Raw genomic sequence first — 16,695 nt, 5'->3', positions numbered from 1 at the left:
CCCGTTTTGTTCATGAAAAATATATTCCACCAGAAAAAGTTTTTCTCAAAAATGAAGAAATTTTTTCCTTTAGCTTACATTGGTATTTTGATTTCAATGGAAAAAGTTTTCTATGAAAAATTAGTAGGACAATTTTGCTCTCACCAAACTTTCTTAATTATCCTTATTATTGTTGTTGTTGTTGTTGTTGTTATTATTATTATTATTATTATTGTGTAGGTGTATATTTGTCTTTTACTCATTATTCTTTACAATTTTAAATCCATCCAACCAAACACTAAAATCAATATTTTTAATAATTTTTTTCTACCAATCAAACAATATAATTTTTTTTAATACTACTGACTCTGTTACGATGTAGTATCAAACAATATAATTAATCTTCATGAAATTTCAATTCTATTCATTTTTAAATATTTTTGCAAACCAAACTGATATAAAACTAACACTAGGTTCAAAATGAAAAGTGAATAACAATTCAAAAGTTTAAAAAGGAAGGTACAACTGATTCAGCACTTGGAACAACCCACGATGAGTTCACGCATGCATATGTGAGATCCCCTCTGGATCAAATTTGAACAATTGAAATTTGAACAAAAACAGTCCAACAAGCTCAGAGTTTTGTCTCCCTGAAACATCGTTCTTTCACTTGGCATTCAATCCAAGTCCACAAAGTCGCCAACTTCAAAACCTTTCCCTCTTCTTTCCACTTTCAGATCTTCATTGCCTAAATTAGTATTTTCAGTTTTATTTTTTTTCCTCCAAAAATTTTGTGTGAATTTTTGGAGCTGAGCATCAGATCTGGTTAGGCATTAGTGTTTTTGTGAGGGTGAGAAGATGTCGACTATGGAGAGCTTGATCGGTTTGGTGAATCGGATTCAGAGAGCTTGTACGGCTCTCGGCGACTACGGTGGGGGTGACAACGCTTTCTCTTCTCTCTGGGACGCTCTTCCCTCCGTCGCCGTCGTCGGTGGTCAGGTCAGTTTAGTTAAATCCTTTCTGCATTGTCATCTACTGGTTTCTTTACTTTGTTTTTCGTCTAGAAATGGGAATTTGCATTACTCAGTAAACTAGATTTGAGCAATGGCTTAGAGAGAGAGAGAAAACGGAGCGAGAAATGTGCAGATCTAAGCAGAATAAAAGATAATGAGAGTCTTGAGTGAATATTATGGTGTCGATTGTGAGTTTTGATAGGAAAGGAGCAATCCCGATGTCTTTTTTGGTTTTTTTTCTTCGTCGTGGTCTTCTTCTTTGCATTTCATTGTTTATGACTTTATGTCGATGATTTGGAGTTTTCCTGTAGTTGATGATTGTTTTCTAATGGAATTCAGAGTTCTGGAAAATCATCGGTGTTGGAAAGCGTAGTTGGGAGAGATTTTCTTCCTCGAGGATCTGGTGAGTCCTTTGATCACATCTGAATGATATTTGGGGACTTTGTTGATTTTGATTGAAAGTATCTTCTTTGTTATTACAGGGATTGTCACAAGGCGGCCATTGGTATTGCAGTTGCACAAGACAGATGCTGGGCAGCCGGAATATGCAGAGTTTGCTCACTTGCCACGAAAAAGATTCACAGACTTCGGTATCTGAAATATTGAATACACTGCACTAATTTCTTATTAAGTTTCAGATAAGGAGCTAGTTTTCTTATGAGTGTTGTATAAATGTTTCAGCCTCTGCAATTGTAGGCTAAAAATTCTTTTCCTGTTTTAAAATGGTACACAAATTTGGTCACCTTCGTAACAAATCCCTTGATGGTTGAAAATTTTGATTTTTGCTTTTAGTAATTCTAATATATGACTGAATGCATGAAATATCTGAAATGTGTTTGTTGCAATGTGTTTCATAACATTATGGACCTGCAATTTTCTGGTTTTTCTTTTGTAGCTCTGGTACGCAAGGAAATTCAGGATGAAACTGATAGAATCACTGGAAAAACAAAACAAATTTCTCCTGTTCCCATCCACCTCAGCATCTACTCCCCCAATGGTATAACATCCTTTCTCTGTCTATTACTTAACAGAAACAACCATTATATGCTTATCTTGTTGAGTTTCATGAGACAGCCCAGATTTCATGGTGTAAATGAAGAACTTTTCCTTGTTTACTTTGTACTGCTACCCATCCTCCCATTCTCTCTGTGTGTTAATGTTTCAGTTGCTGACACCTTGTTGTGGTTGCTTTGTGTTGGCAGTGGTCAACTTAACACTGATTGATTTGCCTGGTTTGACAAAAGTTGCTGTTGGTACTGACTTTATCCTTTTTATCTCTTTCTTCTCTTGGCTGTTTTCATTTTGAGTTCTAACTTTTTGCAAAACTAAACACACTTGTGCATTGCAGAGGGGCAACCTGAAAGTATAGTTGAAGATATTGAAAACATGGTCCGAACCTATGTTGGGAAGGTAATGGTGCATTACTCTCTTTCACAGATTTACTATTATTAAATTATAATTTTCTTGTATCTGTTGGATGAAGTGAATATACTTCACTGTAGGCTAATGTTTGTTTGTTTGTTTTTTTTTTTTTTTTGGAAATACTGTAGGCTAATGTTAAAATTTGAGATTTTGTATTTAGTTAGTTTGTAGGTTGTTATTTCTCTGAGCAGTTTGTTAAATTTTAAATTTCAGTAAACAGTTTCATGCAATTCTTTTCATTGTGTCATGCATGTAGAGGTAGATGCTATTTATGTGCTTATGCTAATGTTTCTTTATGTTCTGATTTACTCTATATTTAATGCTTGAATTTATGGCATTGTAGCCCAACTGCATTATACTAGCAATATCTCCAGCTAATCAGGATATTGCCACCTCGGATGCTATAAAACTTGCCAGGGAAGTGGATCCCTCAGGTATATTTTATTTTAGAATCTTTGTGACATCCTCTTCCTGTCATTTTTCCAAATATTTTTAAAACATTGTTGACCACTCTTGCAGGTGAACGGACATTTGGGGTGCTTACAAAGCTAGATTTGATGGATAAAGGAACTAATGCATTGGATGTGGGTTCTCTCTTTTCCTTTAAATGAAATTGAAATTACAGTCTTATACGGAGTAGTTCACTAGCTTTCTGTTGTTTCCTTTATATAATTTGGCAGTCCTATTTGATCATCAATACATCAATACATCTCTATAACAACTGAAACCGCTTCTTCTTTCTGAAGGTTCTTGAAGGGAGAGCTTATCGGTTGCAACATCCTTGGGTGGGTATTGTAAACCGTTCTCAAGCTGATATAAACAAAAATACTGATATGATTGTTGCAAGAAGAAAGGAGCGTGAGTATTTTGCTACAAGTCCTGACTATGGACACCTTTCTAGTAAAATGGGTTCAGAGTACCTGGCAAAGCTTCTTTCGAAGGTACATTCTTTAGTAATTTTAATCCCTTGAATGTTTGTGTGAGTGGCTTATGCAAAGTGTAGAACGGAGATCATATCTTAAGCATCTTGATTTCAGCACTTGGAGTCTGTAATTAGGGCTAAAATACCAAGTATCACCTCTTTAATCAACAAAGGCATTGAGGAACTTGAATCAGAGATGGACCACCTTGGAAGGCCTATTGCTGTTGACGCAGGGGTGAGCTGCATTTCTCTCTTGAATCATTATTCTCATAATCCCATCCTATTTTGTGAGTGACTGAAATTTTTATTCAGGCTCAATTGTACACGATCTTGGAACTCTGTCGTGCTTTTGACAAGATCTTTAAGGAGCATCTGGATGGAGGGTACGCAATTTCATTTTTCTTTTTCTTCTTCTCCTTGTTGCTTTGGATGCAAGGTTTCAAGCTTTAATCGATTGATTTTATGCATGAAGTATTTATTTATTAATTTTCTAGAATCATCCCTCAAAATTTATTAAGTTGAATAGCATGACTGCGTGAGTCATCTATTTGTCTAAAACGGTTATTCACGGAACACGGATACTTATTGAAGGGTTGTGCCTTTTGGCTGATTGAAACAAATTAAAAAATAGTGTTCCTACATGGAATAACAAAATTTCATCTCGTGAAATTGCAAATTGTTGCCTTGCTGAATTTATCTGAAGAGCTGTCTATAATATGTACACGAGTTGTGATCTGTTGTTTATCAAGTGTCTATCACCAGTGGTACTTTTACACCTCTACTTGCCTCGAGTTTCTTTAGTTTAACGCACATTTCCATTTGATATCTAAATCAGCCGACCAGGTGGTGATCGAATCTATGGAGTTTTTGATAATCAGCTTCCTGCGGCTCTAAAAAAACTTCCATTTGACCGCCATCTATCCATACAAAATGTGAGGAAAATTGTTTCTGAGGCAGATGGTTACCAACCTCACTTGATTGCCCCAGAACAAGGTTATAGACGGCTTATTGAGGGATCATTAAATTATTTTAGAGGCCCAGCTGAAGCTTCTGTTGATGCTGTAAGTGTTTAACCATAAGTTTGGAGCATTTATGTACCTTTCTTGTCTGCAACATGCACACCTGACCAGTATACACTATCAGGTTCACTTTGTTCTGAAGGAACTTGTAAGGAAGTCAATTGGAGAATGCCAGGTAAAATATATTTGTTATAAAAGTTTATGTTTTGATCAACAGGGTTAATACTGTTCTGCCTAGTTACTTCTACTACTACCCTCATGATTAACAATCTGCTCTAATTTCACTGATGGGATAGGAGTTAAAGCGGTTTCCCAGTCTACAAACTGCAATAGCTGCAGCTTCTAATGAATCCTTGGAAAAATTTCGTGACGAAAGTAAGAAGACAGTCACTAGACTCGTGGACATGGAGGGTTCATACCTGACAGTGGATTACTTTAGGAAGCTTCCACAGGAGGTGGAGAAAGGCGGAAACCAAGCAGCTGGTGCTGCTGCTGTAGACCGCTATGCGGAGGGTCACTTTAGGAGGATTGGGTCAAATGTGTCATCTTATGTGAATATGGTTTCTGATACTCTCAGAAACACTATTCCAAAGGCAGTTGTTCATTGCCAAGTGAAGGAGGCCAAGCATTCTTTATTGAATCGCTTTTATGTGCAGATTGGGAAGAAAGAGGTACTTTGATCTATGCATTTGCACTTTATCACAGACAACACGAGTTCAATACCTCAAGTATTTGTATAAACAATATAGCGATGTTGGATTGTGTGACTAAGAGATTTGCAAAATGTTTCAGGGTAAGGCACTTGGAGAAATGTTGGATGAGGATCCAGCATTGATGGAAAGAAGACAGCAATGTGCAAAGAGGCTTGAACTGTACAAGAAAGCAAGGGACGAAATCGACTCCGTATCATGGGCTCGATGAGATTAGTATATAGGTTGGAGATGTTGGTATTATCTCTCAATTGGATCCAGCCATTATGGCGGGTGCCTTAATTGACAACCCAGATTCTTTATTTGTATTCATTTATATATGGTTTGGAGTGTTGTGCTTCGCGTTTGCCAATTTTGTTTTTGGCAGCTATTCTGAATGACAGTTGTAATTGCAGTAATTTGAATGCCAACTTGTTTGAGTGTTCGCTATTAGAGTATCTCCAAGGAGAAAGAGGAAAGAGGGGGAGAAAGGGGGGAAAAGGGTTAAAGCGGAGGAGAGTGACTGTTTTTCGGAGAGACTATTTTTTCCAATAAAAAGTCTGACTGCATATGTGGTACGTGACTATCACGCGTCAATTAGATGCTGGTTCCCCACCCTCCATCATATATTAAAAAAAAAATGAGCTAAAGAGTTGTTAAAGCCAAAATCAGATTCAGAGGCTCGAATCCACTCCTTTTCATATGGAGGTGTAATCGGGTGTTACTAGACTACAAGGTCATTAGTTAAAATTATCTTTTAAGACTTCTTAAATATTAATTGTCAAAGATCTTGTGGTCTAGTAGCACTTGGTTTACACTCCTATGTTGAAGAGAGTGGATTCGAGTCTCAGTGGAGGCAGTTATTGACTCTTTATGCTTCAGTAGGTTGAGAAAGTAGCTATGAACAGATACTACATTGTAACAACTTCTGTAAGTTGCAATAGCAAAATTACCAATTTGGTCCTCGACTTTGAAATATTAACCATTTTGGTCCTCCGTTTGGTCAGACGTTAGAAGTCTGTTAAATTAGAGGATGACTTAAAAGACCATACCAAATTAAGGCTCATGCCTCTAAAAAAAAATTAAGGATAAGGGTCGATAAACCTTCAAACTATATGCCAAGCAGCTTGTCCTCGGACCCTCGGTGGAGGTGATACAAACTCTTTTGTATAGATGAATAGATACACTTCAATCTCATTGTTATTACTTATTTAATGCAATAATTTATTTTTCTTAAAATGTACAAATAAAAAAATTAAAAATATATTAAAAATCAAAATGATAAAACTATTTTGGATGGCGGTAGTCTTCTTTTTTTTTTTTGGGTCATCGCACATGTATTAATAAAGTAGACTTTTTTTATGTCTTCCCTTCCAGTATGCATCACCAGTAATCCATCTTGATTTCATCACCCAATCGGTTTTATCATTTTGATTTTTAATATATTTTTAAATTTTTTATTTGTACATTTTAAGAAAAATAAATTATTGCATTAAATAAGTAATAAAAATGAAGATTTAAGTATACACCAGCAATTAAATTGACATGGAATCTAAATTAGTGTTCAAGTAAGCTACAACTCAGTATTAACTTGTTGATTACCTGCTAATAGGTTTAATTGCACTTTTTTACAAGTTTCAAGGGCTTGATTGAAGATGATTTTTTTAGGACTTAATTGATCCTATTATTAATTTTCTTTATGCGGGGACTAAAAATGTTACTTAGAATGAAAATTGATGAACCTAATAGGGACTAATTTTGCACTATGATATAACTGAGACTACAAAATGTCATTTTCCTGGCATATTTTTAAATGATAATGTTTACAATTTCAATTAGGTTGACTTTGATACTTAGCTCCTTTAAAAAAAAAAAAAATTCTGGTTATGCCTTGATGACATTGGCAACTTTAAAAAATAATGGTTCAAAATGATTAGTGATATATAATATAAGAAAAAAAAAAAAAAAAAAGAAGAAGAAGAAGAAGAAGAAGAATAAACAGCGAGAGAAAGAGAGAGACTCTTTACCATATATTTTAAATATGGATGGATTTTTTTTTAAGTGAAGAAATTAGTTTTGGAAATATTATAGTATTTTAATTTTTTTTTAATTTTTTTTTTTATAGAACTTTACCACAAGGAAGCAAAGGTGCTAAACTTTGATTGTTCTTTAAGCGCCATATTCAAATTGATTTGCTTCACTATTAAGTCGTTTATTCATCTTTCAGGACATTTAGAAAACTTTTTTTCCCAAAAATTCACACTTATGAATTACGGGTTAGTATGGTTGGCTTAAATTATACTACAATAGTATTAATCTTTAAAATATTTTGAGACGCTATGAAAGCTTTTGTATATGAGACTTAATAACAATTCTACTGGTTTTAAAAAATAACAATTCTACTATAAATTAGTCAGAACTTAATATATCTGCTAGACAATTAATTAATTTTTTAAAAAATAAAAGTACCAAAAAAAAGAAGAAGAAAACAGCAAAACACTTGAAACATGTTTTATTTGATTTAATTAAATCGAATTTGATTGGAAAAATGAATTTAATTAATTTGAAAATTTAACAAAATATAAAATGACCAAATTAATAGTTGAGAGAAAAAGTGAAAATATTAGTGGAATCAAAATTGGAATTAATTCCAATCAAATCTCTTTTGCCAAAAGGGTCAAACATGTTGTTGAAACATACCAAAGTGAAGTGTTGATCCTAACAACATTTGGAAGAGGAAAAAGGAAAAAAAAAAAAAAAAGAGAAAAAGAAAAAAAAAAAAAAAAAGAACATGTGAAGATAATTGGCAGAATGGAAATGTAAGACGTGACTTGCAACATGGCCATTGTTGTTTTGATCAATGCATCTCTTAAACATAAAGTAACAATAAATTAAAGTTAGACAGACGCTTTTGAACTAATTTTCCTACTGAAACTTCAAACATACATTAGTTATTTACATCTGTTAATGATTAAGCACCATCTTTTCTATTTGCTCAACCTCAAAGAAAAAATAAAATTGCACAAATTAAGGAACAAATAAATAATTTTCTAAGTTTGTAAAACTATCATGTCATATCTTATTAGGGCAATTCAAACAATGTTTNTAAAACTATCATGTCATATCTTATTAGGGCAATTCAAACAATGTTTTTTTTTTTTTTTTTTCTAGATTTTTGTATATGTGGCTGAGTGAGAAGAGAAGAATATGCCTTGCAATTGTGAGATTTTGGTGAGTCCAACGCGTAAAAGAAGTAGTATTGCGGATGTGTGTTTCGCGCCCCAGCAATGCCCATCAAGCGTGCTTTTAGTCTTTTCAACTTTTTGTTTTTAATCGATTCCCCTCCCCCTCTCTTCCACTTGGCAAGAAAACACCTAATAATCCCCTCTTCACGGGGCTTAGCGTAGTTAGTTCGTCACCTGACTTAAAGGTCATTATTGGAATGGAGGCGGTAGTGTGGGGGTTCGGATCCCACTGGAAACATGTATGAGAAAAAAACCCAAGGATATGATGTTGGAAGGTCTGGATTGGATCCCGCACACATGAAGACTAGGATTTGACCAGTGAGTTGATTGTGCAACTCGTGATTTACCTCTGTAATGACTCTAGAGCGGGGTTCTATGAGCTCAAAATTAGTCCAACAAAAATGGGATCAGTTAAGTTAGGGGAAAAAAAACCAACTAACAAAAAAAAACTTAGGGTGTGTTTGGAAACCCGGAAAATGATTTCCGGAAATCATTTTCCGGGTTTCCTGTGTTTGGGAGAGCTTGGAAAATATGGTCAACGGAAAACAATTTCCGTTGACCAAGGAAAATAAGGCTAAAATTCCGGAAAACAACTTCCAGAAAAATTTTCCGGAAGTCATTTTCCGGAAGGGAAATACGCACACATAGCTGTTTTTTTCCACGCTCCGGAAGTCAACTTCTGGTTTCCATTGTTTCCGGCGGAAACCATGAATGGTTTTCGTCGGAAATCTGTTTAGTATGTTTTTTTACGTTTTTTTTTGTTGTTTTAATTAAATAAATAATAATATTATAATTGTATTATATTTTAAATAAAATTATTAAAATTTTTAATTATACAATTTTACTCATTTTCCAGAAAATGAACCAAACACACAAAGACAGTTTTTCAGAACACATCCAAACACGGAAAATGACTTCATTTCCGGAAAACCTTTTCCAGAAGTCATTTTCCTGCTTTCCAAACACACCCTTAGTGTTGTGGTTGCACTTATACCTTAAAAAGGAAAAAATAAAAAAAACTTTATTCGTAATTACCATCTAAATGTCTAATACCTGTATGAATAAATCCTACATTCCTTTTTTTTTTTTTAAAATAAAATATAATTCTAATACTCATTTTATGTGTCATAATTGTATTGAATCTTTTTTTTTTCTTTTTCGTTTTGTATTTTATTATTTGTGAACTATTTATTATCTAATGGTGTGATCAATTAATTCATGAGTAATTAATGAAAATGAGGATATTTTCTTTTTGAAACATATAGAGTTATAGGCAATGTCATGTTATAAAATGGTTATTATGTATTAATTCTGGTTGCATCCAAGGTCCTTCACTTTCTTAAGCGTAAACAAAGAGACAGGTATGGATGGGGAGTTTTGAAATTAGATATGGCGAAGGCTTACGAGAGAATGGAGTTGGGCTACCTAAAGGAAATAATGAGATATATGGGATTTACTGAAGATTGGATTAACTTGATTATGATGTGTGTTTCCCCGGTTCGATATCGGGTTGTGGTTAACGGTGATGTGTCTGATGTTATTATTCCCACGAGAGGTCTTAGGCAAGGGGACCCTCTATCTCCATACCTTTTCATTCTTTGTGCGGAGGGCCTTTCGTATCTTCTTGCCTGGTGTGTTCAAAACAAGTCTCTCTCGACTTGTTCGGTTGTGAGGGGGGCTCCAGGCATTTCACATCTTTTCTTTGCGGATGATAGATAGTTTAATTTTTTTCAAAGCCAAATTTGGAGAGGCGCAGGTTATTCGAAGTTTCCTAGTTAAATATGAAGAGATGTCTGGTCAATCTGTGAATCTTAATAAGTCGTGCATGGTTTTTAGTAGAAATGTTGGGGTTCAAGAAGCTAATGTAGTGGTGGTTGAACTTGGTGTTTCATATGTGGATTCTATTAGAAAGTACTTGAATTGGGCTTACCTCTTGGTGTGGGGAAGAATAAAAAAGGGTGTTTTTGGTTACATTGAGACCAAACTTAAACAAAGAGTGGGGGAATAGAGAATCCTTTCTAGAGCGGGAAAGGAAATCTTGCTTAAGACTGTGGCCCAGGCTTTACCTACCTACACTATGAGCATTTATTATCTTCCTATTACCTTTGTTTGACCCTTGAAAGGATTATGAACAAATTTTTTGGAGGGAGTTAAAATCTAGTGGTGGAGGGGGGTGTTCACTGGCTTTCTTGGTCTCGTATGTGCACGCCAAAACACTATGGTGGTCTTGGTTTTAAATGTCTCCATGATTTTAATTTAGCCCTGTTGGCTAAGCAGGGTTAGAGGTTTCTAACTCAACCGAACTCGTTAGCTGCAAAACTCTTCAAAGCCAAGTACTTCTCGAATTGTTCTTCTTTACAAGCTAAACTGGGTGCAAACCCTAGGTATGTTTGGAGGTCTATTTTGGCTGCCCAAGGTCTTCTTCAGAGAGGTTGTTATAGCTAGATCGGTAATGGGTGTGCAACTCGTATATATGATGAATTGTGGTTACCTGACAAGGTTGCGCCGTTCGTAGCTACACCTCGTTTTGAACATTATGGTATGACTACAATTTTGGCCCTCATTGATCATTTGGTCTCAGATTGGGATGTTCTTCTTTTTAAAGAAACTAGTATTTTCGCCCGTGCGTTGCACGGAATGAATTTGTTATAATATTTTAAGAAATATTTGAATCGATATACAATTATATAAATTATAACATCGAATATGATATAGCGCAATTGAGGAAATTGGTTGGATCGATTATGTTTTATGATGTTGTCCTTGCTTGAATTATAACAAATAATTGTCCAATTACCCGTGCGGATAATTTTTTTTATTATATATTGAGATAATAAAAATAAAGATGAAATTATAAAAAACTCTAATATTGAACATGTACATTTATTTTATTATAAGATTAGTGCAAAAGTATTACTCAATTAATTGAATAATATATGATTTGTTTGTCTACAATTATCTTACGAAGATCTATAAGTAATATGACTTATATAATTATATTATTACTAAAATATATATGGAAAAAATGAGAAATAATTTAATTATAATTATTATAAAAATAAATTTAACGATCAATGTTTAGCTTAATTACCATAATAATTATTAGCTAATTATTATTAGTCAATTACACTTATATATGTGTAATTATACTTTTATACTTTAAGTATATTCATTTTCACCATATTGCATTTAGTTTTATCTTCCTCATCCATATTTAAATGAATTAATTTCCATTATTATAAAAATATAACAACCCATGTCAAATTTTTTTTTTTAAAGTTTAAATAACTTAAAGTTTTCAAAAGGAAAGTATAATTATTTTTTATTAAAGTTTTAAAATAATTTTTAGTCAATTAGTAATATCATTTTCCTTTTCCGATAAATGATTTTACTTTTATTAATAGTGTTGATACGTGAATATAGCAACGATATTACCAATTAATAGATATTAGTTAATTTCCATTTTACATTTTCTTACCAAATAAGCTTTATTAATTATTTGACCAATAAAATATTTAAGTAATTGACTACAAATGCTTGGGCGGGAAAAATGAAATAGGGCGATTTTACTTTTATATATAGTATAGATAGTATAGATAATACGTGTAAGTTTAATTTTGTTTAATTATTGATGTAATATGTGTACCTTTAATCTCCTTTAATTATGTCGTAATATGTGTACCACTAATTTTCTTAATTGATTAGATAAAATCTATAGTATGGCAAGCTATATTTTGGCAAGTATAAAAATAGTTTAATAAAAGTATAATGTGTGAATTAATTTCTTAATTACTATAATTAAAGATTTGATTCAAAAGTAACTATTAGCATAACTTTATGTGTAATAACCTGTGAATTTGAATAATTTGCATAATTGTATGGACGCAATAATTTGTGAATTAGCGTAATAAATTTGTGAATTGGAACAATTATCATAATTTTTTAAATATCCTTTAATTATGATGGACTTGATAGGTGTATTATCAATTTCCTTAATTGATTATATAAAAATATAAAATTTAAATAACGGAAAATATTAATTCATTTATTTATATAAATTTTAAGATTTTATATTATTCAAAAGTAATAAAAGGAAGTGAATGGGCAATTGATATTATTTGAAGTAAAAAAAAAAATCATCATAAGAAGGAATTCTCAATGTTTAATTATACGTACCATAATAAATTTAGATGTTAAATACAATTGGTAATTACCACGGGTTATTTAGATGGATCAACATTATAAAAAAAATGATGAAACCTTAAGATATATTAGGAAAAGTATCAATTAATTAAAATATGATATATAGTACTAAAAAAAATTAAAATATGACAAAAAAATTATATTAGAAAATTGATTAGCTAGTATCAATCCTGCTAATTTTTCCAAATACTATATTTGTAATTACCGTAATAAACATATTTAATTGAAAAATTTAATTAGGAACTTATATTAAGCATTTTGGATTATTATTATATTATTATTAATATTAGGAAAATTATATTAGAAAAATTATATTCAGAAATTATATTAAGAATTCTAAATTATTTATTTATTTATTAATTAATTTATTATTATTATTATTATTATTATTATTATTATTATGATCTTAACAGCAGCAATATTATATCAATGTATAAAATTTATATTATTATTATTCATGCAATAGATCCACTTCATTATACCAAGATGATTACTATTTTTATCCTATCCCAAAATCATAATAATATGCAAGAGTATAAGATAAACTTTTCAAAAGAAACACAACTAAGGGATAGAAATAGCAAGTAATTTTAATACAACATATTTATAACAACAACCAAACCAAATTAAAAAAGAAAATACATACAAACTTCTCTATAAAAAAATTACTTTTAGAAATAGAAAAATATGTAATTTTACCACCGCATAATTGTAACAACAATTGAATTGAACCTTTGCACGCCATTTGCTCCTCATCCATTGCCCTTTCTGATCTAATTGTTGATATTGGTGGTAAAAGCACTCAACAATCTTCATCAGTTCTTCTACGCCAAAAACCCCAATATGTAATTCAAGGCCTTGAACCACGTTTACCTTTTTCCAATCCACTCTCTCGTAGTCAACAAAATCTTTCTTCCGCTTCACTTGCGAGGAAGAATATGGTATGCTCTTTCTCCTCTTCCTCCGCTAACCCCTATCATTTACCCTAGATGACATCGGTGAATGTTTGCGATTTACAAGTGCGGGTGACTACGCATAAAAAATCATCTTTTTCAACCGATTCAAGTAGGTCGGTGCAATTCTTGGTGCATGCACCACCGTAGCTTTCTCAGAGGAGTTAGATGGGGCTTCGTTATCGCTAGGAAACAGTATATCATCACCAAATTGAATTACAAAAAATTTCAAAACAATTGTTAACACGAAATCATAAACTAAACAATGAAAGGAAGAACAACAAAGCATAACCATGAATCTAAAGAAAGAAATTAAAAGATTTTCACTTACTCTTGAGTCTTGAGCTTGTCCATCAGAGTTGTGATCGGAAACCTACAAAACGAATGCCAACTTTGCCGAGTTCAAAAGTTGTGAGGGAGCAATCTCTCATGCTCGGAACTTATATGAAAGAAATTGGCGTCAATTTAAACCTGTCGGAATAAAATTAGGAAGAATGCTACTGGAGGTTTTAATTTTCTTTAGATTATGGCAATAAATTTTATGGAAATATATAAATGGTTAATTAATAAAATAACCATATATATATTTGGTTTTACTAAAATAATTCTCGTGGTATTATGGAATAAAATTAGGAAGAATGTTATAGGAATAGAGGTTTTAATTTTCTTGGGATTATGGCAATAAATTTTATGGAAATATATATAGTTAATTAATAAAATAACCATATATTTATTTGTCTTTACTAAAATAATTCTCGTGGGATTATGGCATATAATTTTACTAAATTAATTCTTAATTTGATTTTACTAAAATACCATGTTCAGAGGTGAAATTCATACAACTATATATATCTTTAAAAAAAAAAGGAATTTATTTCAATCTTAAATCACATATATAATTATGTTATGTTATTAAAAAATTATTAATGTACTGGATGAAGAATACATCTTGAAATTATGTATTAAATTTTATTTGATTGAAATAACTTAATCGAAATTACAAATATATCACCAAATATATCACATATTCATTATATTTATACTATTACATATATTACATATATTACAAATATATCACCAAATATATCACACCAATTATATCATCAATTATTCAATCACCAATTAATATTACTATATTATATTACCTTTTTAACATTTTAATTAATTAATAAATCCAATTATTCAATCACCAACATTTAACCATAATAAATTAATAATTAATAGATTAAGAAATAAATTAATAAATAAATAAATAAAATAATAGATTTTACCAAAATGCCACTAACTTTGGGCGGGAAACTTTAGAAGGAGGATAATGTTATTATATATAGATAGATGTTTTTTGACCGAGATGTGGAGTTGATTATGAAGATTCCTATCTCACCTTCATTTGATGATCAATGGTGTTGGAGAGACGATATTCGTAGTGCGTATACTGTGAAACAGGGTTATAAATTAATAACGGAAGGAGTTGTTAGTGAGACAACCCAATTCACTACATGGAAGTTGTTATGGAAGATTAGGCTTCCTAAAAAAATACGTAATTTTGTTTGGAGATGCGCTCGAGCTATTCTTCCCACATGTACGATCCTTGCTAGGCATGGCGTGAATGTTGATATGATGTTCCCTCTATGTCATTTACATCCAGAAACCCCATTGCATCTAGTCAGGCAGTTTCATCACACTTGTGGGTTATGGGATAATTTTATTGGCCTCTCAACAGTTGTTGATAATGGGGGTTTTGAGGTATGGCTTTCCAAGATTATTGAGGGGAAGGATGAGGCCATTATTTGTGGCTGCGTGGCTTTATGCTGGTCAGTTTGGAATTGCAGGAATGATGTTATATGGAATCGTAAGGTTTAGTCGCTAGGTGAGGTGGTGAGATGGTCTCTTTTGCATGAAGAATGGAGTGTTTCGACAGTGTCCATCAACAATGCATCTCACTCTACAACCAGGCAATTTAGTGCTCCTACGGGTGTTCCCGGGTAGGGAGGAAGGTTTTATATCGGCTGTGGTGCATGAGGGTGACGGGAGGTTTCTGGCAGCTGAAAACGGAACTGTTAGATGTCTTCAGGATCCTACTTTAGTTGAGGCAATGGCAATTAAGGAGACTCTTTCTTGGGCAAAGGGGTGTTGTTGGCAAAATGTGACTATTTACACAGACTGTCAGTTGGTTTGTAATATGTTGCAGAGGTCTTCTTCGATTTATTCGAACGCTGGCTACATTCTCCGTGATGGTCTTATCCTGAAACGACATTTTGATGATGTATCATTCCATTTTGTTCCTAGATCAGCGAATACGTTAGCTAGAACAACGACTTCTCAATTTGGTCCTCGTTCTTGGTTTTCTTCTTATCCTGATTGTATTCAACATTTATTTTTAAGTGATTAATATATCTTGTTCTTTGTTTTTCAAGAAAAAAAATGATTGAACCTGGTTTCCTAAGTGAAAACAAACATTCTTAATTTCTGTACTCCATTATAATTTCTTTATATATCCTCAAGAATATATTAAATATGTATTTTTCATATTTTAAATAAAAAAAATTGGCACCATCCCTTACTAAACTCACTATATAATATTTAGTTAGAGTTAATTCCACCAAAGGTCCCTTAACTTTGGTAGGCAATTTTAATTTTAGTCTCAGACTACTGTTTTTGTCATTTAACATCCTAGACTATCAATTTTTAGACACTTTTAGTTCTTTCGATGATTTTTTCGGTAAGATCCTATTTTTAGTAAGGGTATTTTTGTCTCTTCATATTTTTTTAATATATTTTTTTTTTAGTTTTCACTGATTTAATTGGGTATGTTAACAGATGCCGGTTCTTCTAATTTTTAGGATTCAATAGACAAATCCCTAACTCAACTTTATCTACTTCAATTCAATGCTTCACCATCTTCCTTCATCAGGCAAAGAATGAGAGCATACAACGCTGCTATGGAGGAGAGCAAAAGAGAAATTTGTCCATTTTTGGTGCTTTTCATATTTTTCTTTGGATATATGCATGTTGTTTTCCTTCCCAGGTTCTTGTTTACTCTTTCTACAAACCAAGATTGGTTGGTTGTTTAGATTCTTTATATTTTTGGTGTTCTGAATTCAAGGATAGAAACCCGAGGAGTTGAGGATGTCTTATGTTTCATCAATGGATAATTTTTGTGTGTTTGTTAGATCTATTTTTCTTGATTTTGTGGTTATGAGTGAATTCCATAATTTTCTAGATTTGGGATGGTATGACATATTCTGTG

General features: G+C 32.3%; 1 protein-coding gene across 1 annotated transcript; it reads left to right on the top strand.

Moving 5' to 3' along the window:
* Positions 1-570: 570 nt before the first annotated feature.
* Positions 571-5,497, top strand: LOC116030189 (dynamin-related protein 1E). Its single transcript, XM_031272356.1, has 15 exons — positions 571-978; positions 1,332-1,395; positions 1,475-1,582; positions 1,888-1,989; positions 2,195-2,245; positions 2,341-2,402; positions 2,758-2,848; positions 2,934-2,998; positions 3,161-3,355; positions 3,452-3,571; positions 3,649-3,719; positions 4,172-4,397; positions 4,480-4,530; positions 4,652-5,026; positions 5,148-5,497. The coding sequence occupies exons 1-15, from the start codon at positions 838-840 to the stop codon at positions 5,274-5,276; spliced, it is 1,851 nt and encodes a 616-aa protein (XP_031128216.1). The 5' UTR covers positions 571-837; the 3' UTR covers positions 5,277-5,497.
* The last annotated feature ends 11,198 nt before the right edge of the window (positions 5,498-16,695 follow it).

This window comes from Ipomoea triloba, chromosome 9 (genome assembly GCF_003576645.1).
Source record: "Ipomoea triloba cultivar NCNSP0323 chromosome 9, ASM357664v1".
NCBI lineage: Eukaryota > Viridiplantae > Streptophyta > Magnoliopsida > Solanales > Convolvulaceae > Ipomoea > Ipomoea triloba.
This window is presented reverse-complemented; position numbering and strand designations above follow the sequence as displayed.